Below are 19,019 nucleotides of genomic sequence, written 5' to 3'. Positions count from 1 at the left end.
TGAATAAGATGAAGAGCCTGTGGTTTCCATTTAGCCCTTTCCCTATAAACTACGAACTCAATACTCCCTGCTGCTCCTCCAGTTATTGGGCATCCTTAAATGACGACATTGGCAGTGAAGTGAGTGATGGCTTCTTCAGATTGAATTTTGATGCCCCACGTTGGGAACAAGGCCGCTCCATCCCTCACATGCTATTTGTTTTGTCCCTTGGTTGAGCCCAGTCTAACCCCTGAGCAGGAACAATTCGATTTCGTAAGGGAACTCCACTGACACTATAAGGGTTAATACAGTGACAGTTTCATCAATTGCCACGGCCTGACCTTACCAGTCTTGGGTTGTTGTCACATATTAAAGCATGCATCTTCTTTATTACTCTTGGTAAAGATTCATTTACTCCGCATGATGACTGAATGGTGCGGGTGGAAGAGAATCATTTTAAGGGCAGCTGATATTATTAGAGTGTATCCTACAATTTGTTAGAGTAGAGATGAGAGATAACGTCTATGTGGCTCTCAGCTTCATGTCAACATTGTGACGACAGTACCCGATGTCTATAGCCACATGTTGTCATCCCCAATGATCAGAAATGTTTTAGAGAAGATTCTACTGTAAAATCAGTGAAGAAAGTACTGAAACATGAAAGTAACTGTCCAGTGTTTCCCAATTACTATGACATTTGACCTATTATTAATTACAGTAAGCATGTTCCACCCATAGTTTTTATGCTCGTAAAGTCATACCGTATAAAAAATAAATATACGACAGCTGTGATTTGAAACAGGACGTTTCGGTACAATTTTATGAACGCCGACATGGTGGGATCTTTTTGTGTCGGTACAATTAATTATGCGAGAAATGGCGGTGGAACAGTCTTGATGCGCAAATATTGATCTAGTAACCATAAAATCAAAGTAAACTTGGAGTTGCGATGTTATGGAGTGTGGTCCTCTCACTATGACTCAGAAACCATGCAGTTTATTAGGCTACAGATGAAATAGGGGTGGTGAAATCACAGCGTGGTGAAAGTGCAAGGTGATGAGTTTGATGCTCCTTTCCAATAAGTATTCTGGTGATATGATAATCGATGCTGTTTGACAAATACAACTATTCTCGCTCTTTTCCCTAATAATCTAATTTTGTAGACTAGCCTATCCATACAGCCTACCTTCACTGTATCTGAGAGCTGTTGTTGGCTAGAGCACACCTGCCAAGACCAGAATAGACACGTTTGCTACTTAACTCAACAGCTTTTGTGACAAAATTATGGGTAGAGTTGAAAATGCGATGGAACATGAAAACTTAAGCAAAAATTTACATTTTGTGTGGACTATGTCATCACGCTCTGATTTTTATCCACATTAATTCAGTTTAGTGAAACACACTACTGTTGGGAAAATGTGCCTATTTTCTTTATGCATATTTTTGAATATGCGCATGGAAATCTGTTGCCAATTGGATGGAAACCTGCTAATATGAGTGAAATATGAGTTTTTAAAAAATGAAGTATGTTGAACATGCATTTTTCTGTATTGAAATGGTGTGGGCGTACCCCAACAACAGAATGGTGTGGGCGGATAGCGGTCATTACAAATATTCATGTGAGTAGACCACTGATTGGCCAGCTCATTTTCCTCAGAGGATGGCATCATGTTATGTGAGGAAATTGGTGGATTTGACACTATTATACCTTTGGGCACAATATACTCTACATCTTATTCATCTTGTGTCGATCATTTTCCATGTGTTCATTTCTTACCTGTTTCTATGTTAACTGTATTGTATTGTGTCTTGAACTTGAAAATGGTTTTATGTTGATTCACATGTAATATATGAATGTCATTTTATACTGTAACTTGCGTACCACTGGTGCAGTACAGTCAGCAGCGTAGCGCAGTTTCACGGGGCCATCCGCAAGGTTCGAAGAAGGACCTTTGTTGTCCAACAAGTGTTTAAAGGACATTATTGTTTAATTCTAAATATTCTAAAAATTATTATATGTAATACACATCTCCAAACTTCTCTTTGTTTTCTTTTATAGCACTGTTAAATTCTCCAGGGCTAATTTGGTTAGCATTTTGGCATGTTTTTCTAGATTTAGAACATAAAATAACATTTATAAAGCAAACATTATCCCTTAGGTCTAGCATAGCAAATACTTCAATGTTGCAGAACGGTGATTACAATATTTTGTCAGAAAATGGACTAAAACAAATATCTTAAGAGGGTTAGTCATCACGGAGCCACTGACAGAGTTGACAACAGATACTCAAAACAGATTTTTTTCCTCATAAAATAAAGTTCAGTACCAACATTTGTAAAATATGGAAAACGATTCAATTGAAAATCCCCAACAAAAACATAACCATTCTGTCAGATCTTTCAGGACTCAGACAGAGTTGACGTTAGAGAAAAATCTGACAGAGTTGATGTTTTACGGAGTTGACAAAAATTGTATACCACTTTACTCAAGTGGTGTACACAGTAGCACAGTAGCAATTTTGTTTTTCCTCAGTTGCTTCATAACTCTAAAACCTAATTAAATGTGACATATTTGGACCAAAATTCATACCATAGTCTATCTTAATCTATCAGGCAGATGGAGTTGACAGACTATGGTTGTCACCATGGTGATTTCAATATTGTTTGTTTTAATCTATCAAAAGTAGATAACTTTACAGACCATGAATGGTTTTGTTGCAGAACATTTAATGAGGACATGAATAAGGGGTCCTTGTGGTATAGCTGACCCTGCCCATTCCTGATTAAGTCAACCAAATCGCTGGACACATATTTTAGGAATCAAAGTTTTGAGAGAAATATTCTTTCAAGTCACAGAGGGCTATTCCAAGAAATTACATCCTATAATTTTTCAGTTAATATACATTTTTAGCCCGTTATTACATTTTAAACCGTTTTTTTGGCGAGTTTGAAATCGGGACCCTTTGCTCCGGACAAGGGCGTTTCCAGGGAAAGAGCCGACATGGAAATGAATAAAAACTAATCTTTCCCTTATGAAGTAATACAACAAAATCCAAAGCTCGTTCCACCCCGTGTGGGGGCTGCGGTGGCGTGTGCTACGTCAGTGAACCCGCTTCAGCTCAATCAAAAATACATTCTGTCCTTGTGCAGATTAAATGAATGGAATATGTTATTGCTCTTAAAATGAATTCTATGGAAATATGGCTTCAATCAATACCATCTTCTAACAGAGAAGCGTAATGAAAGTTGGCTATTTAGTGTTTTAAAATATGCTCTGTGATTATTCCACTGGAGCTTGACCTTGCAAAGTTGAGATAATAAAAAAGAGACCAAGAACAATGAACATCAAAATACTTCAAGGAGATATGTGTTTCTCTGCCTTTCCTCCTGAATTGGATTGCTTTAATTGCACAGATATTGAAAGCCTTGTCAGTAAGATCTATAGGAAATGGATCATTGTCATTACGGACTCACTGATGTTGTCTGAAGGACAAGCTCTGCTTCCTAATTCAGTAATTGAGTTCTTGGGTAAAGAAAGTTAAAAAATAAATTCAAATCAACATTGAACGTGAACCTCATGCATAGTGTTTTAATCATGTTTCTTGTGTACTGTAATCTTTTTTAAATATGTAATTGTTGCGATGAATTGACTGACTGAACATAAAAATAGTTTAAGAATGCAAAGGATGATTAAATAAGAAGATTTATTTTCGTAGGTTTTTGACAATCTTTCAACCACTGTAACTCATCTTTATCTCATCCAGCCCCTTTCAACACTCTATCAATCCTTTTCCATTTTGTACAACAACTGTCATGTTTATCTCATCCAGCCCCTTTCAACACAGTATCAATCCTTTTCCATTTTGTACAACAACTGTCATGTTTATTTCATCCAGCCCCTTTCAACACGGTATCAATCCTTTTCCATTTTGTACAACAACTGTCATGTTTATCTCATCCAGCCCCTTTCAACACTGTATCAATCCTTTTCCATTTTGTACAACAACTATCATGTTTATTTCATTCTGGTGTTAATATTCAGAATGAATCTTATCTCTTAATATTCATGGGATGTATCATGCATTCCTCACAACTTCTTCACACCCTTAGGATATACTCACCCTGATTGATGTAATGTTCAATTTGTTTGCTCTGTGAATGCAAATCCTCTGATGTTGGAACTGTTGCTTCCTGCCTTGCTTACTTTAAACCAATGGCTAGTTTTCCATCTGCTCATTTCCATGTCTATGAACTTGAAGTGACATTGAGCACAGGGGAAGAGCTGTCTAAAATAAAAGATAATAATTCATAGTAGTTTATTACATTTGTAAAGTGCTTTTCATTATACAAGAATAATCTCAAAGTGCATAATAATGGCACTTTGTTGGACTTTCTTATCAGAAATATCTAGGAATATCTATCTTAAACCAACTGCATCTGCTTACTTGTCAGTGATTTGTCAGTCATGTTTGGATATATTTTTTGACCTACTTGTAATACCCGATGGTATGGTCTGAATTTCAGAATGGACAACAATCAGCACTCTGCTTCCTACACTCTTAGAGAAAAAGGTGCTATCTAGAACCTTAAATGGTTCTTCGGCTGTCCCCATAGGAAAACCTTTTGAAGAACCCTTTTTGGTTCCAGGTAGAACCCATTTGGGTTCCATGTAGAACCCATTTGGGTTCCATGTAGAACCCTTTCTACCGAGGGTTCTACATGAAACCCCAAAAGGTTCTACATAGAACCAAAAAGGGCTCTGCCTGAAACCAAAACAGGTTATCCTATGGGGACAGCCGAAGAACCCTTTTGGAACCATTTTTTCTAAGAGTGCACAGTGTAAAGTTTCAATAGGTACATATTCTTCAGTTGGAAAAAGTTATGTTCCTCTAGATATTCTACTGGACCGTCAAGGTTACCCCCATGAGAGTGGCAGTGCTCCAAATAATTTGGCGTTACCCTTCCCTCTCGGAACTTTTGATGGATGATGGTGCTGCCGGTGAGGAGTAGGTCCTGTCTGCTGGCTGAGGCATGGCTAACTGATGAATAGAGGGCCAGTCTCTCACTCAATACTGTCTGGCCTTGATAAGTATTTCTATTGATTCATTATCAGTGATTATGTAAAAGATGTACACCATAATTCATACTGATGAATAGCTTGTATATCCAATGTGTCTGAGTCACAGAGTTCAGTTGTTACGTGGAAACTATATCAAAGGCCATGCTTTGAATGTAATACATTGTGAAACAGTGTATTCACGTTTGACTATAGTGTTAGACTGAAAACTGACCAATAATTTGTTGTAGAAATGTATTTGTTGGCAATGGAAATGGAAATGTGGGTCCGGATTAAAAGTATGTTTAGTACAGACACTTTTATATACACTACCGGTAAAAGGTTTTAAAACACCTACACATTCAAGGGTTTTTATTTTTACTATTTTCTACATCGTAGAATAATGGTGAAGACATCAAAACTATAAATAACACATATGGAATCATGTAGTAACCAAAAAAGTGTTAAATAACTCAAAAGACATGTTATATTTGAAATTCTTGAAATAGCCACCCTTTGCCTTGATGACAGCTTTGCACACTATTGGCATTCTCTCAACCAGCTTTATGAGGTAGTCAAATGGAATGCATTTGTGCCTTCTTAAAAGTTAATGCGTTTCAGCCAATCAGTTGTGTTGTGACAAGGTAGGGGGGTATACAGAAGATGGCCCTATTTGGTAAAAGTCCATATTATGGCAAGAACAGCTCAAATAAGCAAAGAGAAACAACAGTCCATCATTACTTTAAGACATGAAGGTCAGTCAATATAGGACATTTTAAGAACTTTGAACATTTCTTCAAGTGCAGTAACAAAAACCATCAAGCACTATGATGAAACTAGCTCTCATGAGGACCGCCACAGGAATGGACGACCCTGAGTTACCTCTGCTGCAGAGGATAAGTTCATTAGAGTTACCAGCCTCAGAAATTGCAGCCCAAATAAATGCTTCACAGAGTTCAAGTAACAGACACATCTCAACATCAACTGTTCAGAGGAGACTGTGTGAATCAAGCTTTCATGGTTGAATTTCTGCAAAGAAACCACTACTAAAGGACACCAATAATAAGAAGAGACTTGCTTCGGCCAAGAAACACAAGCAATTGACATTAGACCTGTGAAAATCTGTTCTTAAGTCTGGAGTCCAAATTGTAGATTTTTGGTTCCAACCGCCATGTCTTTGTGAGATGAGGTGTGGGTGAATCATGGAGGAGGATGTGCTATGGTGTGGGGGTGCTTTGCTGGTGACACTTTAAAAAAAAAATTAAAGGCACACTTAACCAGCATGGCTACCACAGCATTCTGCAGCGATACGCCATCCCATCTGGTTTCAGCTTAGTGGGACTATCATTTGTTTTCGACAGGACAATGACACAAAACACACCTCGAGGCTGTGCAAGGGCTATTTCACCAAGAATTATGGATTGAGTGATGGATTGCTGCATATGATGACCTTGCCTCCACAATCCCCCGACCTCAACCAAATTGAGACGGTTTGGGATGAGTCGGGCCACAGAGGTAAGGAAAAGCAGCCAACAAGTGCTCAGCATAATATGTGGGAACTCCTTCAAGACTGTTGGAAAAGCATTCCAGGTGAAGCTGGTTGAGAGAATGCCAAGAGTGTGCAAAGCTGTCATCAAGGCAAAGGGTGGCTATTTGAAGAATCTCAAATACAAAATATATTTTCATTTGTTTAACACTTTTTTGGTTACTAAATGATTCCGTATGAGTTATTTCATAGTTCGATGTCTTCACTATTATTCTACAATGTAGAAAAAAGTCAAATAAAGAAAAACCTTGAATGAGTTGGTGTTCTAAAACTTTTGACCGGTAGTGTATATTTTGCCAGAAAACGATCCTTAGTTGTTTTTAGTTTACATTCATAGAGCGTGTATGTATTTCTCTCACAGAACATGTGCAATTGCAGATTTGCCGTTTTTATTTCCCTTTTTTTCCTCTGGGCTCTAGATTTTTACGAACCCTGTTCATCCAGAGATTTGAGAATCCTAGATTTACTGAACATGGTGTGAAAATCCCAGTAAGTCACAAGAGCAGACCACAAGCCCTGGAGGATATACAGTACATGAATCCCTCATTTAAGCGTGAATAATTCCTAAACATTACTCTCCAGCTGTTGTGATAATGTGTATAGAGAGAGCACAGTAAGCTGAGTTAATGAAGGGTAAATATCTACCAGCTATTTCAACTTTTTCCTTAATAGAATGCAGGTACTGAATCAGTACAGTACTGTATGCAGTTGCATCAGATATCATGTACATTTCTCCACCTCGTGGCTTTGAATGCTTCTTCTTTTGATAAGAACAAAATGAAAAGAAACATCAGTCATTACTGCACATTTGAACCTACTCTATGATGCAATGTCAAATCCAGTTAACCCAGGTGCAGTAAGTTAAGCGTGCAAAGATGAGTCTAACTTTCAATCCCCTGCAAATCCTCCGGGGTCTGTTTCTGAGTTCAGCGGAAAGGGAAGGATGCGGAAACCATCAAAAGCCTCCCCAGGATCTCGACCATCAAGGAGACCCAGCTATAGCCCCTACACAGCCTGCTGTGAGGAGAAAGAATACCTCACTCTATACCTCAAATAGAGATACTGTGGCCAACGTGTCTTAAAATATCAAAATTGCTTTCCCGAACTGAAGGGGTAGAGAAGACTAGCAACAACAGATATAGTACTATGGTCCATGTCAAACATAAACAGATCATCATCAACACAATGTCATATCTGATAGCAACACATCTACTTCCAAAGATCAAGTCATGATGACAAACATATTTAAATATGTGGTTTATGGCGTGCGATAGGTACTAGAGTAGAACATCATTGAAATCGACCCTCAGTCCCTTTAGCTCTGCCCCCATCACGGTAGCAAATTGTACCTCCAGGAGTTGGTTGCGTAATGAATCCCTTTGTTCCGCTTGGACAGCCTTGTTGAAGTATGATAAGTCGTCCTGGCATTTAGAATGCTCATATAGCTGGGATGTGATCATCAGGTTCATCTGGATCATTGTATGTAATGTCATCCCACCCTTAAAATAATGGATGCTAATTGGATAAGGAGTCACATTCAAACTGTGATTTATTGTAGTTAGCTCGTTCCATTATGGACATAGACCTATGTTATTGTATTGCTAGTGTCTTCTGTTTTTGCCACTCTCGTGTGTATGTTTAGATCGAACCGAAAGACGTAACTAGTCTTGATACTACAAAGCCATTTTTTTCTCACTTGATTTGTATTTATTTGTATATTTCCTTTAGTATTTCTCAAAAGAAATCATGGCGAAGAGTAGTTCAATGCCAACATGTACAAGGCCTGTTATTTTTGTTGCGACTGATGTGAATTATTTGAAATGTCCCTTGAAGGCTGACGGCATGCTTTCTTTTGAACAAAAAGAGCACGAGCACAGCTGTGTGCCTAGAGGAGCATGCATTTGGTCAAGTCCCTCCCCAGCACTGGCCGCTCCGACTCTGCAGAGGCTCCTCTTAAAGACATGGCCTGTATCATACTGTATTAAGGATTTCTGCTTGTCTCTTCAGGCCCTTTTTGCAACAATGGTTTGTTTGCTCTGTTTTGGCTTTCAGGACAGGAGGGGGCACAGTGTGTGTGTGTGTGTGTGTGTGTGTGTGTGTGTGTGTGTGTGTGTGTGTGTGTGTGTGTGTGTGTGTGTGTGTGTGTGTGTGTGTGTGTGTGTGTGTGTGTGTGTGTGTGTGTGTGTGTGTGTGTGTGTGTGTGCTTTATCAGGATGATCAAAAAATGGCCTCCTGCACTTGCAGTGAAGTGGTCCCAGTACTGCTTCTTTTTACTGCGATGGCTTTTATCTCGATCCCAAATAATGCCCAAAAAGATACTTTGTTAAATTAATTCAGCACCTTAGATGTCCAATGCTTTTGTCCACTTTGTTCCCTTAGACTCTCTATTTCCTAGGCTCTCTGTGGCTTTTATCTAGCACCCCATCCTGTGTTGAGATGAAAGAGGGCGGCAGTGCCACTCCAAACCTTTTGTTACCAATCCCCCGGTAGCAAGATTGGACCAATATAGACACAGAATTACCTCCATGGGCCCACATGCACGGGACATCGGCAAGTCATTCATTAAATTTGTGTTTTGATAGAGAAAAGTCAAGCAGTCTAGACTTCCCAAATGGAGAGTTCACTTGCAGACAATTAAGCCCAGTCAGTCCAGAGATCACATTCTCTTTTACCAGTAATACTGTCTATAGTTGAAATGTAGAAACACTTTGAACTGCCATAGCATATGAAACAGTTTTGGAGGTTGTAGAATATGATCAGAATAGAATGTATTCAACCAAAATTATTCCAAAATGGGATGAACGTTGTACTGATTTTCTACCAGTGTGCAGTTTAATGGTCTATCAGTTTAATGGTATGGTATCAACAAAATGCATTTATCTTTTTGCATTGAGAAAGAAAATATGAGATTCATTCATTCCTTTTTTTTTCATCAGTTCAATTGCAGAGGTAGATGCATATAATTGACTCCAAATTGCCAAATCTCATATTAATCTGTGAAAAGTTGCAAGGAATATATTTTCTTAATAGAGCTTAAGAGTCTCAAATAGCTATTAGCAAAAGTGTGTTCTTGTATGGGTTCAGAGGAGATTTATGTTTTAAGAAATAATTACAGCCTGCCTCCTAATAGACTTGTCCCATAGTCAGTATGACATATATTAGCTGACCTTATAGTCCTCTTCATAAATCAGTGAGCCCAGTAATTTTACATTTAAATCTGCTCCCGGAGCAGAACTAATCAGCAATATAGTTTCAAAGCAGGTTGGGTTGGTTGCAGAGAGAGACGCTCAAGACTTTTCCATTGAGTCGCCCTGGAAAGAGAGCTTTCATTCCTGCATCGCTGCTCGAGGTCACATGACAATATGGAGCATATTACAGAGCAAGGTTAATTAAGGTTAATTAATCCAATTTGAACAATAGGTGCTCTTAAATCTGCGATATCACCCGTTATCAAATAAATGTCTCGTCGTTCCCTGTGGTAGAAAGATACAGTATGAATGTCCTTCTTATCGCTGTCTGTGTCCCCGACGGTCAAATTCTTTCTAACTTGGCCCATTTTTGTGGAGACAGGTTTCACTTGTAGTAAATTACCACTGGTTAAATTCATACTGTCCCCACTTTAAACAGTGTCAATACAAATAAACAAAATGGAACATTCAGTAGTGTTCGGGAAATATCAAAGGGAGAAGAGGAAAATCAGGGGAATTTGTCCACAAGCTCGACTGCTGCTGTTTTGTCTTTGTGCGATATCTACAGCATCAGTCTGTGCAGCTCACCCCCCTCCCCCCCACCCAAACACAGTTTTGCGTAACTGCCCCTTTCATGTCTGTGGTAGGTATGGCATTATTCCAAATCGAATCACTGCTCACAGCCTCTTGAAAGGAATTGAGAAGTTCCCGATTGCAGTTCCCATATTTATCCAGGTCCCACCCGAGACGCTCTGCACTCTCATCCATGAAGACTGCTCTTTGCTTTCCGAATTCCCTTTACCCAGATCCGCCGGGCAACAATGGCGAGGGAAGTTGCAGGAGTCTGTTGCGGCCTGTTATTGTTTCCCATCAATTGTCAAACATAAATTAGTTTCAATAAAAATGTAATTTTAGTTTCTAAGCCATTTTTGAATTGCTTTGTAATGTTTGCGGTAGTGAGAGTGATGAATAAAACACAATCGAAACCTGATAACCACTGGAGCCAATAAAATCCTTCATGTGTGACTTAGGCTAAGCAAAATACCTTCTGCATACTGGAGTCCTCCTTTGTCTTGGAGGCCCTATTTATTTGGGCCTTGTTGATTTCATCCTTAACATTTTGGGTCTAATATCGCCTTCTTGATGTTCCCGAGACTATGACTTCATAATTCCAGGAGTGAAATTACATGATGAAAGTTGTTTTTCCGTCGGCCTCAGCTGTGATATTTTTTTCTCGGAAGGCTCAGCCGTGCAACAATGATTGTAATCTAGTGTGGATAACTGGAATAATCTTGTGGTAGTGATTCTTGTATGGTTGCACCGTGTTATATATGCTGTTTGGTACCCTATTAATATCCAAGACGTAATAGGAGGAGTGCTAATCAAATGGTTGTTTGTGTGGAGTGTTCAATTGATTAAACAATGTTTACCGCAGGGTTCCCCAACTGGTGGTCCGCAAGAAATTGACTGCAAGAAGCCCAAACAGATATAATATTTGACTATGTAACATAATCATTTCAAACCTGGCGTACATTTGTATATGATCACGTGTCTCTCTTCCAAGACACCGTCGTAGCTTTGTGTAACGTTCGGACCTTAGTTCCTTCGTTATGTCTTTGTTTTAGTATGGTCAGGGCGTGAGTTGGGTGGGTTGTCTATGTTTCCGTTTCCGATGTTGTGTTTTTGCGTTTGGCCTGGTGTGGTTCTCAATCAGAGGCAGGTGTCGTTAGTTGTCTCTGAGTGAGAATCATACTTAGGTAGCCTTTTCCCACTTGTGTTTCGTGGGTGTTTATTTTCTGTCTAGTGTGTTTTGTCACCTTACAGAACTGTTTCGGTTTCGTTTCTTTCTCTTTGTTATTTTGTTTAGTGTTCTGAGTTTAAATAAATATCATCATGAACACATATCACGCTGCGCTTTGGTCCTCACCTCATTCCAACGACGATCATTACACTTTGTGTATAGCGGTTTTCTCATGCTCATGGAATGACCCGCTTCCCTTCTAAGTTCAAGTCCAAGTTTGTTTATTTGTCATATACACATGATCTAAAAAGAGTACACAGTGCAATGAAATACTAACTTGCAGGTTCGCCTCTCGACAATGCAACAACAATAGAAAAAGTAGGTAGTTAAGTGATTAAAAAGAGTAAAACAAATAAAAGCTCAATGAAGTAGATCCTGTAGATCACTTCATTACTCCCATCTTGTTGACACAGCTCTGCTCCAATATACCTCACTTCCCTGTTGAAATATACATATATGAGAAACCAAACCTGTTTGCAGGGTTGGGTAACTCTCGAGGTCCCGCTTGTCTCCACAATATTTGGTAAATCCGCTTTCAGTCTTAACGCACCACAGTTATGGAATGCCTTACAAAACAAATTACACCTGGATTTCCTGGTGTCAATAGGGCAGTTTAAAACTCTGTTGTTAAATTGGTTCACTGAAGTGTCCAATTGTTTCAAATCATTGTTATAACTTGTTGTAATAACCTGAAGTTCTATATTTATAGCTGTCTTGTAGTTTTTAACTTTTTGTTGTTGTGTTGATGGAATTTTTGTCATCACGGCACCATTGCAAATGAGATGTGGTCTCAATTGGGCTCCCCTGACTAAAGAAAAGTATATACAAATAATTTAACCAATTTAATAATTGGCAGTTTTTTTTTACAAATAGTTGCTTAGACTACTGTATATGGAAATAACAGACATGAGACAAGCATGTTTACCTGTAGAATGGAATAAGACCTCTATGATTAATTTCATTTTTTCAATTCTACCACCTCAACATTGTCCATTTTAAACAGGGTTAAATATCTAGTTGTAGTAAAGTTCAGCTTCAGTCCACAGGGGGGCACTACTTCAGTCAGAAAAGTGTTCTCTCATCTCTTCAGTCTCAGAACAAGCATTTTGTTAACTCTGTCTGACACCCAATAACTAAAGGAGGCTGAGCGCTAACACTAGCTTATTAGCATTAGCTACCACCTTCCCTGCACAAACCTGTGGCTAAACCTGCCGCTGCTGTGATTGCACTTTGACTTTCTGGCAGTTCTGCCCTCTCAATCACTGCTGCCTGCTCATGCTCAACCTGCTCGCTTTTTCTGCCTCTCTTTTGGAAGAAGTTCAGAATATCCATATTTGCTCTGCAGACTCTGACTGAGTGACAGGCGTTTTGCTGAGTGATGGCATTGACATCTAAACGGTGCTGTAGGTCTGGGGGAGAGGGCAAGAGACGTGAGCGGTCCACTGCGTTGTGAAATCTTGACCAAATACAATATATATATAATCAAAAAAGTGTTAAACAAATCAAAATATATTTGAGAGTTTAGACACTTCAAAGTAGCCACCCTTTGCCTTGATGACAGCTTTGCACACTCCTGGCATTCTCTCAAACAGCTTCACCTAGAATGCTTTTCCAACAGTCTTGAAGGAGTTCCCACATATGCTGAGCACTTGTTGTCTGATTTTCCTTACCTCTGAGGTCCAACTTATCCCAAACCATCTCAATTAGGTTGAGGTCGGGTGATTGTGGAGGGCAGGTCATCTCAAGCAGCACTCCATCACTCTCCTTCTTGGTCAAATAGTTCTTACACAACCTGGAAGTATGTCCTGTTAAAAAAAACACATTTTAGTAGTGCAAACCAGATGGGATGGCGTATCTCTGCAGAATGCTGTGGTAGCCATGCTGGTTAAGTGAGCCTTAAATTCTCAATTAGTCACAGACAGTGTCACCAGCAAAGCACCACCACACCATCACACCTACTCCTCCATGCTTCACGGTGGGAACCACACATGTGGAGATCATCCGTTCACCTACTTTGTGTCTCACAAAGACCAAAGTACAGATTTCCACCGGTCTAATGTCCATTGCTCATTTTCTTGGTCCAAGCAAGTCTCTACTTATTGTGGTCCTTGCAGCAATTCGACCATTAAGGCTTGATTCACACAGTCTCCTTGTTAATGTTGATATTTGTCAGTCATAACTCTGTGAAGGATTTATTTGGGCTGCAATTTCTGAGGCTGGTAACTGTAATGAACTTATCCTCTGCAGCAGAGATAACTCTGGGTCTTCCTTTCCTGTGGCGGTACTCAACATAGCGCATTATGGTTTTTGCAACTGCACAGTTTCAAAGTTCTTGAAATGTTCCATATTGACTGACCTTCATGTCTTAAAGTAATGATGGACTGTTGTTTCTCATTGCTTATTTTAGCTGTTCTTGCCATAATATGGACTTGGTCTTTTACCAAATAGGGCTATCTTCTGTGTGAAACCCCTACCATGTCACAACACAACTGATTGGCTCAAACGCATTAAGAAAGAAATAATTTCCGTAAATTAGCTTTTAACAAGGCACACCTGTTAATTGAAATGCATTCCAGTTGACTACCTAATGAACCTAGTTGAGAGAATGCCAAGAGTGTGCAAAGCTGTCATCAAGGCTAAGGGTGGCTACTTTGAAGTGTCTCAAATATAAAATATATTTTGATTTGTTTAACACTTTTTTGGTTGCTACATGATTCCATATGTGTTATTTCATCGTTCTGATGTCATCACTATTATTCTACAATGTAGAAAATAGTAAAATAAAGAAAAACCCTGGAATGAGTAGATGTGTCCAAACTTTTGACTGTTACTGTATATACAGTGCCTTCGGAAAGTATTCAGACCCCTTGACTTTTTTCACATTTTGTTACTTTACGGCCGTATTCTAAAATGGATTAAATAAAATAAATTATTCGGCAATGTACACACAATACACCATACTGACAAAGCAAAAACTGTTTTTTATATATTTTTTGCTAATGTATATAAAAATTCCGACCCTTTGCTATTTGACTCGAATTTGAGCTCATGTGCATCCTGTTTCTATTGATCATCCTTGAGATGTTTCTACAACTTGAATGGAGTCCACCTGTTGTAAATTCAATTGATTGGACATGATTTGGAAAGGCACACACCTGTCTATATAAGGTCCCACAGATGACAGTGTATGTCAGAGCAAAAACCAAGCCATGAGGCTGAAGGAATTGTCCGTTGAGCTCCAAAACAGGATTGTGTCGAGGCACAGATCTGGGGAAGGTTACCAAAACATTTCTGCAGCATTGAAGGTCCCCAAGAACACAGTGGCCTCCATCATTATTAAATGAAAGAAGTTTGGAACCACCAAGACTCTTCCTAGAGCTGGCCCTCCGGTCAAATTGTGCAATCGGGGGAGAAGGATCTTGGTCAGGGAGGTGACCAAGAACCCAATGGTCACTCTGACAGACCTCTAGAATTCCTCTGTGGAGATGGGAGAACCTTCCAGAAGGACAACCATCTCTGCAACACTCCACCAATGACCCCTTCATGGTAGAGTTGCCAGATGGAAGCCACTCCTGAGTAAAAAGGCACATGACAGCCCGCTTGGAGTTTGCCAAAAGACACTAAAAGACTCTCAGACCATGAGAAACAAGATTATCTGGTCTGATGAAACTAAGATTGAACTCTTTGGCCTGAATGCCAAGCGTCACGTCTGAAGGAAACCTGGTACCATCCCTACGGTGAAGCATGTTGGTGGCAGCATAATGCTGTGGAGATGTTTTTCAGCATCAGGGGCTGGAAGACTAGTCAGGATCGAGGGAAAGATGAACAGAGCAAAGTACAGAGAGATCCTTGACGAGAACCTGCTCCAGAGCACTCAGGACCTCAGACTGGAGCGAATGTTCACCTTCCAACAGGACAATGACACTAAGCACACAGGCAAGACAATGCAGGAGTGGCTTCGGGACAAGTCTCTGAATGACCTTGAGTGGCCCAGCCATAGCCCGGACTTGAACCCGATCAAACATTTCTGAGAGACCTGAAAATAGCTGTGAAGTGACGATTGAGGGCATCTGCAGAGAAGAATGGGAAAAACTCCCCAAATACAGGTGCTCCAAGCATGTAGTGTCATACCTAAGTAGACTCGATGCTGTAAACACTGCCAAAGGTGCTTGAACAAATTACTGAGTAAAGCTTCTGAATACTTACAGTTAAAGTCGGAAGTTTACATACACTTAGGTTGGAGTCATTAAAACTTGTTTTTCAACCACTCCACAAATTTCTTGTTAACAAACTATAGTTTTGACAAGTCGGTTAGGACATCTACTTTGTGCATGACACAAGTAATTTTTTCAACAATTATTTACAGACAGATTATTTCACTTATAATTCACAGAATCACAATTCCAGTGGGTCAGAAGTGTACATACACTAAGTTGACTGTGCCTTTAAACAGCTTGAAAATTCCAGAAAATGATGTCATGGCTTTAGAAGCTTCTGATAGGCTAATTGACATAATTTGAGTCAATTGGAGGTGTAGCTGTGGATGTATTTCAAGGCTTACCTTCAAACTCTGTGCCTCTTTGCTTGACATCATGGGAAAATCAAAAGAAATAAGCCAAGACCTTAGAAAAAAATCTCCACAAGTCTGGTTCATCCTTAGGAGCAATTTCCAAACGCCTAACGTTCATCTGTACAAAAAATAGTACGCAAGTATAAACACCATGGGACTACGCAGCCGTCATACTGCTCAGGAAGGAGACGCTTTCTGTCTCCTAGAGATGAACGTACTTTGGTGTGAAAAGTGCAAATCAATCCCAGAACAACAGCAAAAGACCTTGTGAAGATGCTGGAGTCCACAGTAAAATGAGTCCTATATCGACATAATCTGAAAGGCCGCCCAGCAAGGAAGAAGCCACTGCTCCAAAACCGCCATAAAAAAGCCAGACTACGGTTTGCAACTGCACATGGGGACAAAGATTGTACTTTTTGGAGAAATGTCCTCTGGTCTGATGAAACAAAAATAGAACTGTTTGGCCATAATGACCATCATTATGTTTGGAGGAAAAAGGGGGATGCTTGCAAGCCGAAGAACACCATCCCAACCGTGAAGCACAGGGGATGGCAGCATCATGCTGTGGGGGTTCTTTGCTGCAGGAAGGACTGGTGCGCTTCACAAAATAGATGGCATCATGAGGGAGGAAACTTATGTGGATATATTGAAGCAATATCTCAAGACATCAGTCAGGAAGTCAAAGCTTGGTCGCAAAAGGGTCTTCCAAATGGACAATGACCCCAAGCATACTTCCAAAGTTGTGGCAAAATGGCTTAAGGACAACAAAGTCAAGGTATTGGAGTGGCCATCACAAAGCCCTGACCTCAATCCTATAGAAAATTAGTGGGCAGAACTGAAAAAGCGTGTACGAGCAAGGAGGCCTACAAACCTGACTTACTGGTTACACCAGCTCTGTCAGGAGGATTGGGCCAAAATTCACCCAACTCATTGTGTGAAGCTTGTGGAAGGCTACCTGAAACGTGTGACCCAAGTTAAACAATTTAAAGGCAATGCTACCAAATGCTAATTGAGTGTATGTAAACTTCTGACCCACTGGGAATGTGATGAAAGAAATTAAATCTGAAATAAATAATTATCTTTACTATTATTCTGACATTTCACATTCTTAAAATAAAGTGGTGATCCTAACTGACCTAAGACAGGAAATGTTTTCTTGAATTAGATGTCAGGAATTGTGAAAAATTAAGTTTAAATGTATTTGGCGAAGGTGTATGTAATCTTCCGAAATCAACTGTATGTAAATGTGACATTTCAGTGTTTTATCTTAAATAAAAATAAATAAAAATATGTTTTTGCTTTGCAATGATGGGGTATTGTGTGTAGATTGATGAAGAAAAAATAACTATTTTATCAATTTTAGAATAAGGCTGTTGAGGAACAAAATGTGGAAAGCAGGCAGTGTAAGTTGCATGGACTCACTCTGTCTGCGATAATGGTGTTTAACATGATTTTTGAATTTTTTTACTATTTTTATTAGTATTATTTTTATTGGACCATCAAAACATCCGGGCTGAAGCTAATGATGCAACTGTGTGTGACATTTTTCTCATATTGAGGCTTGGGATCCCTCAGTAAACACTCAGTCACAGGGGGATTTAGCCTGAGGCAGAGCTTAAGGCTGTTTACCACCCCCAAATGTGTATACGTACAGCACAAGGCAAGGCTCACAGGGATTTCCATCATGACTATTCATCTCCAGCTAAATATACACTACATTGCCAAAAGTTTTTGGACACCCCTTAAAATGAGTGGATTCAGATATTTCAGCCACAACTGTTGCTGATGAGTATATGAAATCGAGCACACAGCCATGCAATCTCAATAGACAAACTTTGTCAGTAGAATGGCCTATACTGAAGAGCTCAATGACTTTCAACATGACACAGTCATAGGATGCCACCTTTCCAGCAAGTCAGTTCATCAAATTTCTCTCCTGCTAGAGCTGAACGGTCAACTGTAAGTTCTGTTATTGTGAAGTGGAAACGTCTAGGAGCAGCAACTGCCCAGCCACGAAGTGGTAGGCCACACAAACTCACAGAATGGGACCGCTGAAGCTCGTAGCGCGTAAAAATCATCTGTCCTCGGTTACAACACTCACTGCCTCTAGCAGCAATGTCATCACGATAACTGTTCGTTGGGAGCTTCATGAAACACATTGGGTTTGGCGGATTCCAGGAGAAAGCTACCTGCCCCAATACATAGTGCTAATTGTAAAGTTTGATGGAGGAAGAATAATAGTCTGAGGCCTAGCCCGAACCATGAAAAACAGCCCCAGCCCATTGTTCCTCCTCCACCAAATGAGATGTCCGACGAGCAGGTGTACTTCTCACTACTTTCCTTTCTGACCAATGTTTACTTTTTTTGAGTTAGATGTTAGATGTGCAGCACAGTTGCAGCACACCTGAGATTGTTCAATTTGACCCAAAGTTATTCTCTCTTTTCTTTTGATTTCTCAAATGTGCGTGTTCTGTTTTCTTGCTCTGCACAAACATGTTGCTTTTGTTTGTTTTGTCTTGCACACTATCAAAGATTTGTCGGGCCACAATCCAGCAGGGAGTATTACATAATGCCTATTATTTTTCAGACATGGAAAACTTCAAGACCCACAGAAGAAGCTCGGTGTCAGTTCGCGAGGGACAGGGGGTGGTGCTGCTGTGTGGTCCCCCATCTCACTCTGGAGGTAAGAAACCAACCACAGACTCTTTATAGTGATAACTGAGCCATACATTGTCACCTGCTTGTCAGGCTATAACACGTCTCTCTCTCTCTCCTGAACACATTGAAACTTTTCTAACAGCTTAAGATATGTCCGAGGCTGAGGCATCAGAAATGGAGAGTGGAGTTTCCAGACAGACATCTCCTCTCTGCTGCTTTCA

At 39.9% G+C, this 19,019-nt stretch overlaps 1 protein-coding gene across 3 annotated transcripts in view; it reads left to right on the top strand.

Moving 5' to 3' along the window:
• cntn4 (contactin 4) overlaps window positions 1–19,019 on the top strand; it is a 172,476-nt gene that overhangs the window by 50,021 nt on the left and 103,436 nt on the right. For all 3 annotated transcript variants that reach the window (XM_024426801.2, XM_024426798.2, XM_024426799.2), the window contains exon 5: window positions 18,728–18,823. In XM_024426801.2, the coding sequence (XP_024282569.1) occupies window positions 18,728–18,823 (96 nt within the window). The remainder of the gene's footprint in view (window positions 1–18,727; window positions 18,824–19,019) is intronic.

The sequence above is a fragment of the Oncorhynchus tshawytscha genome, linkage group LG07 (assembly GCF_018296145.1).
Source record: "Oncorhynchus tshawytscha isolate Ot180627B linkage group LG07, Otsh_v2.0, whole genome shotgun sequence".
NCBI classification, from domain to species: domain Eukaryota; kingdom Metazoa; phylum Chordata; class Actinopteri; order Salmoniformes; family Salmonidae; genus Oncorhynchus; species Oncorhynchus tshawytscha.
The sequence above is the reverse complement of the archived record's forward strand: the minus strand, read 5'-3'. Positions and strand labels throughout refer to the sequence as shown.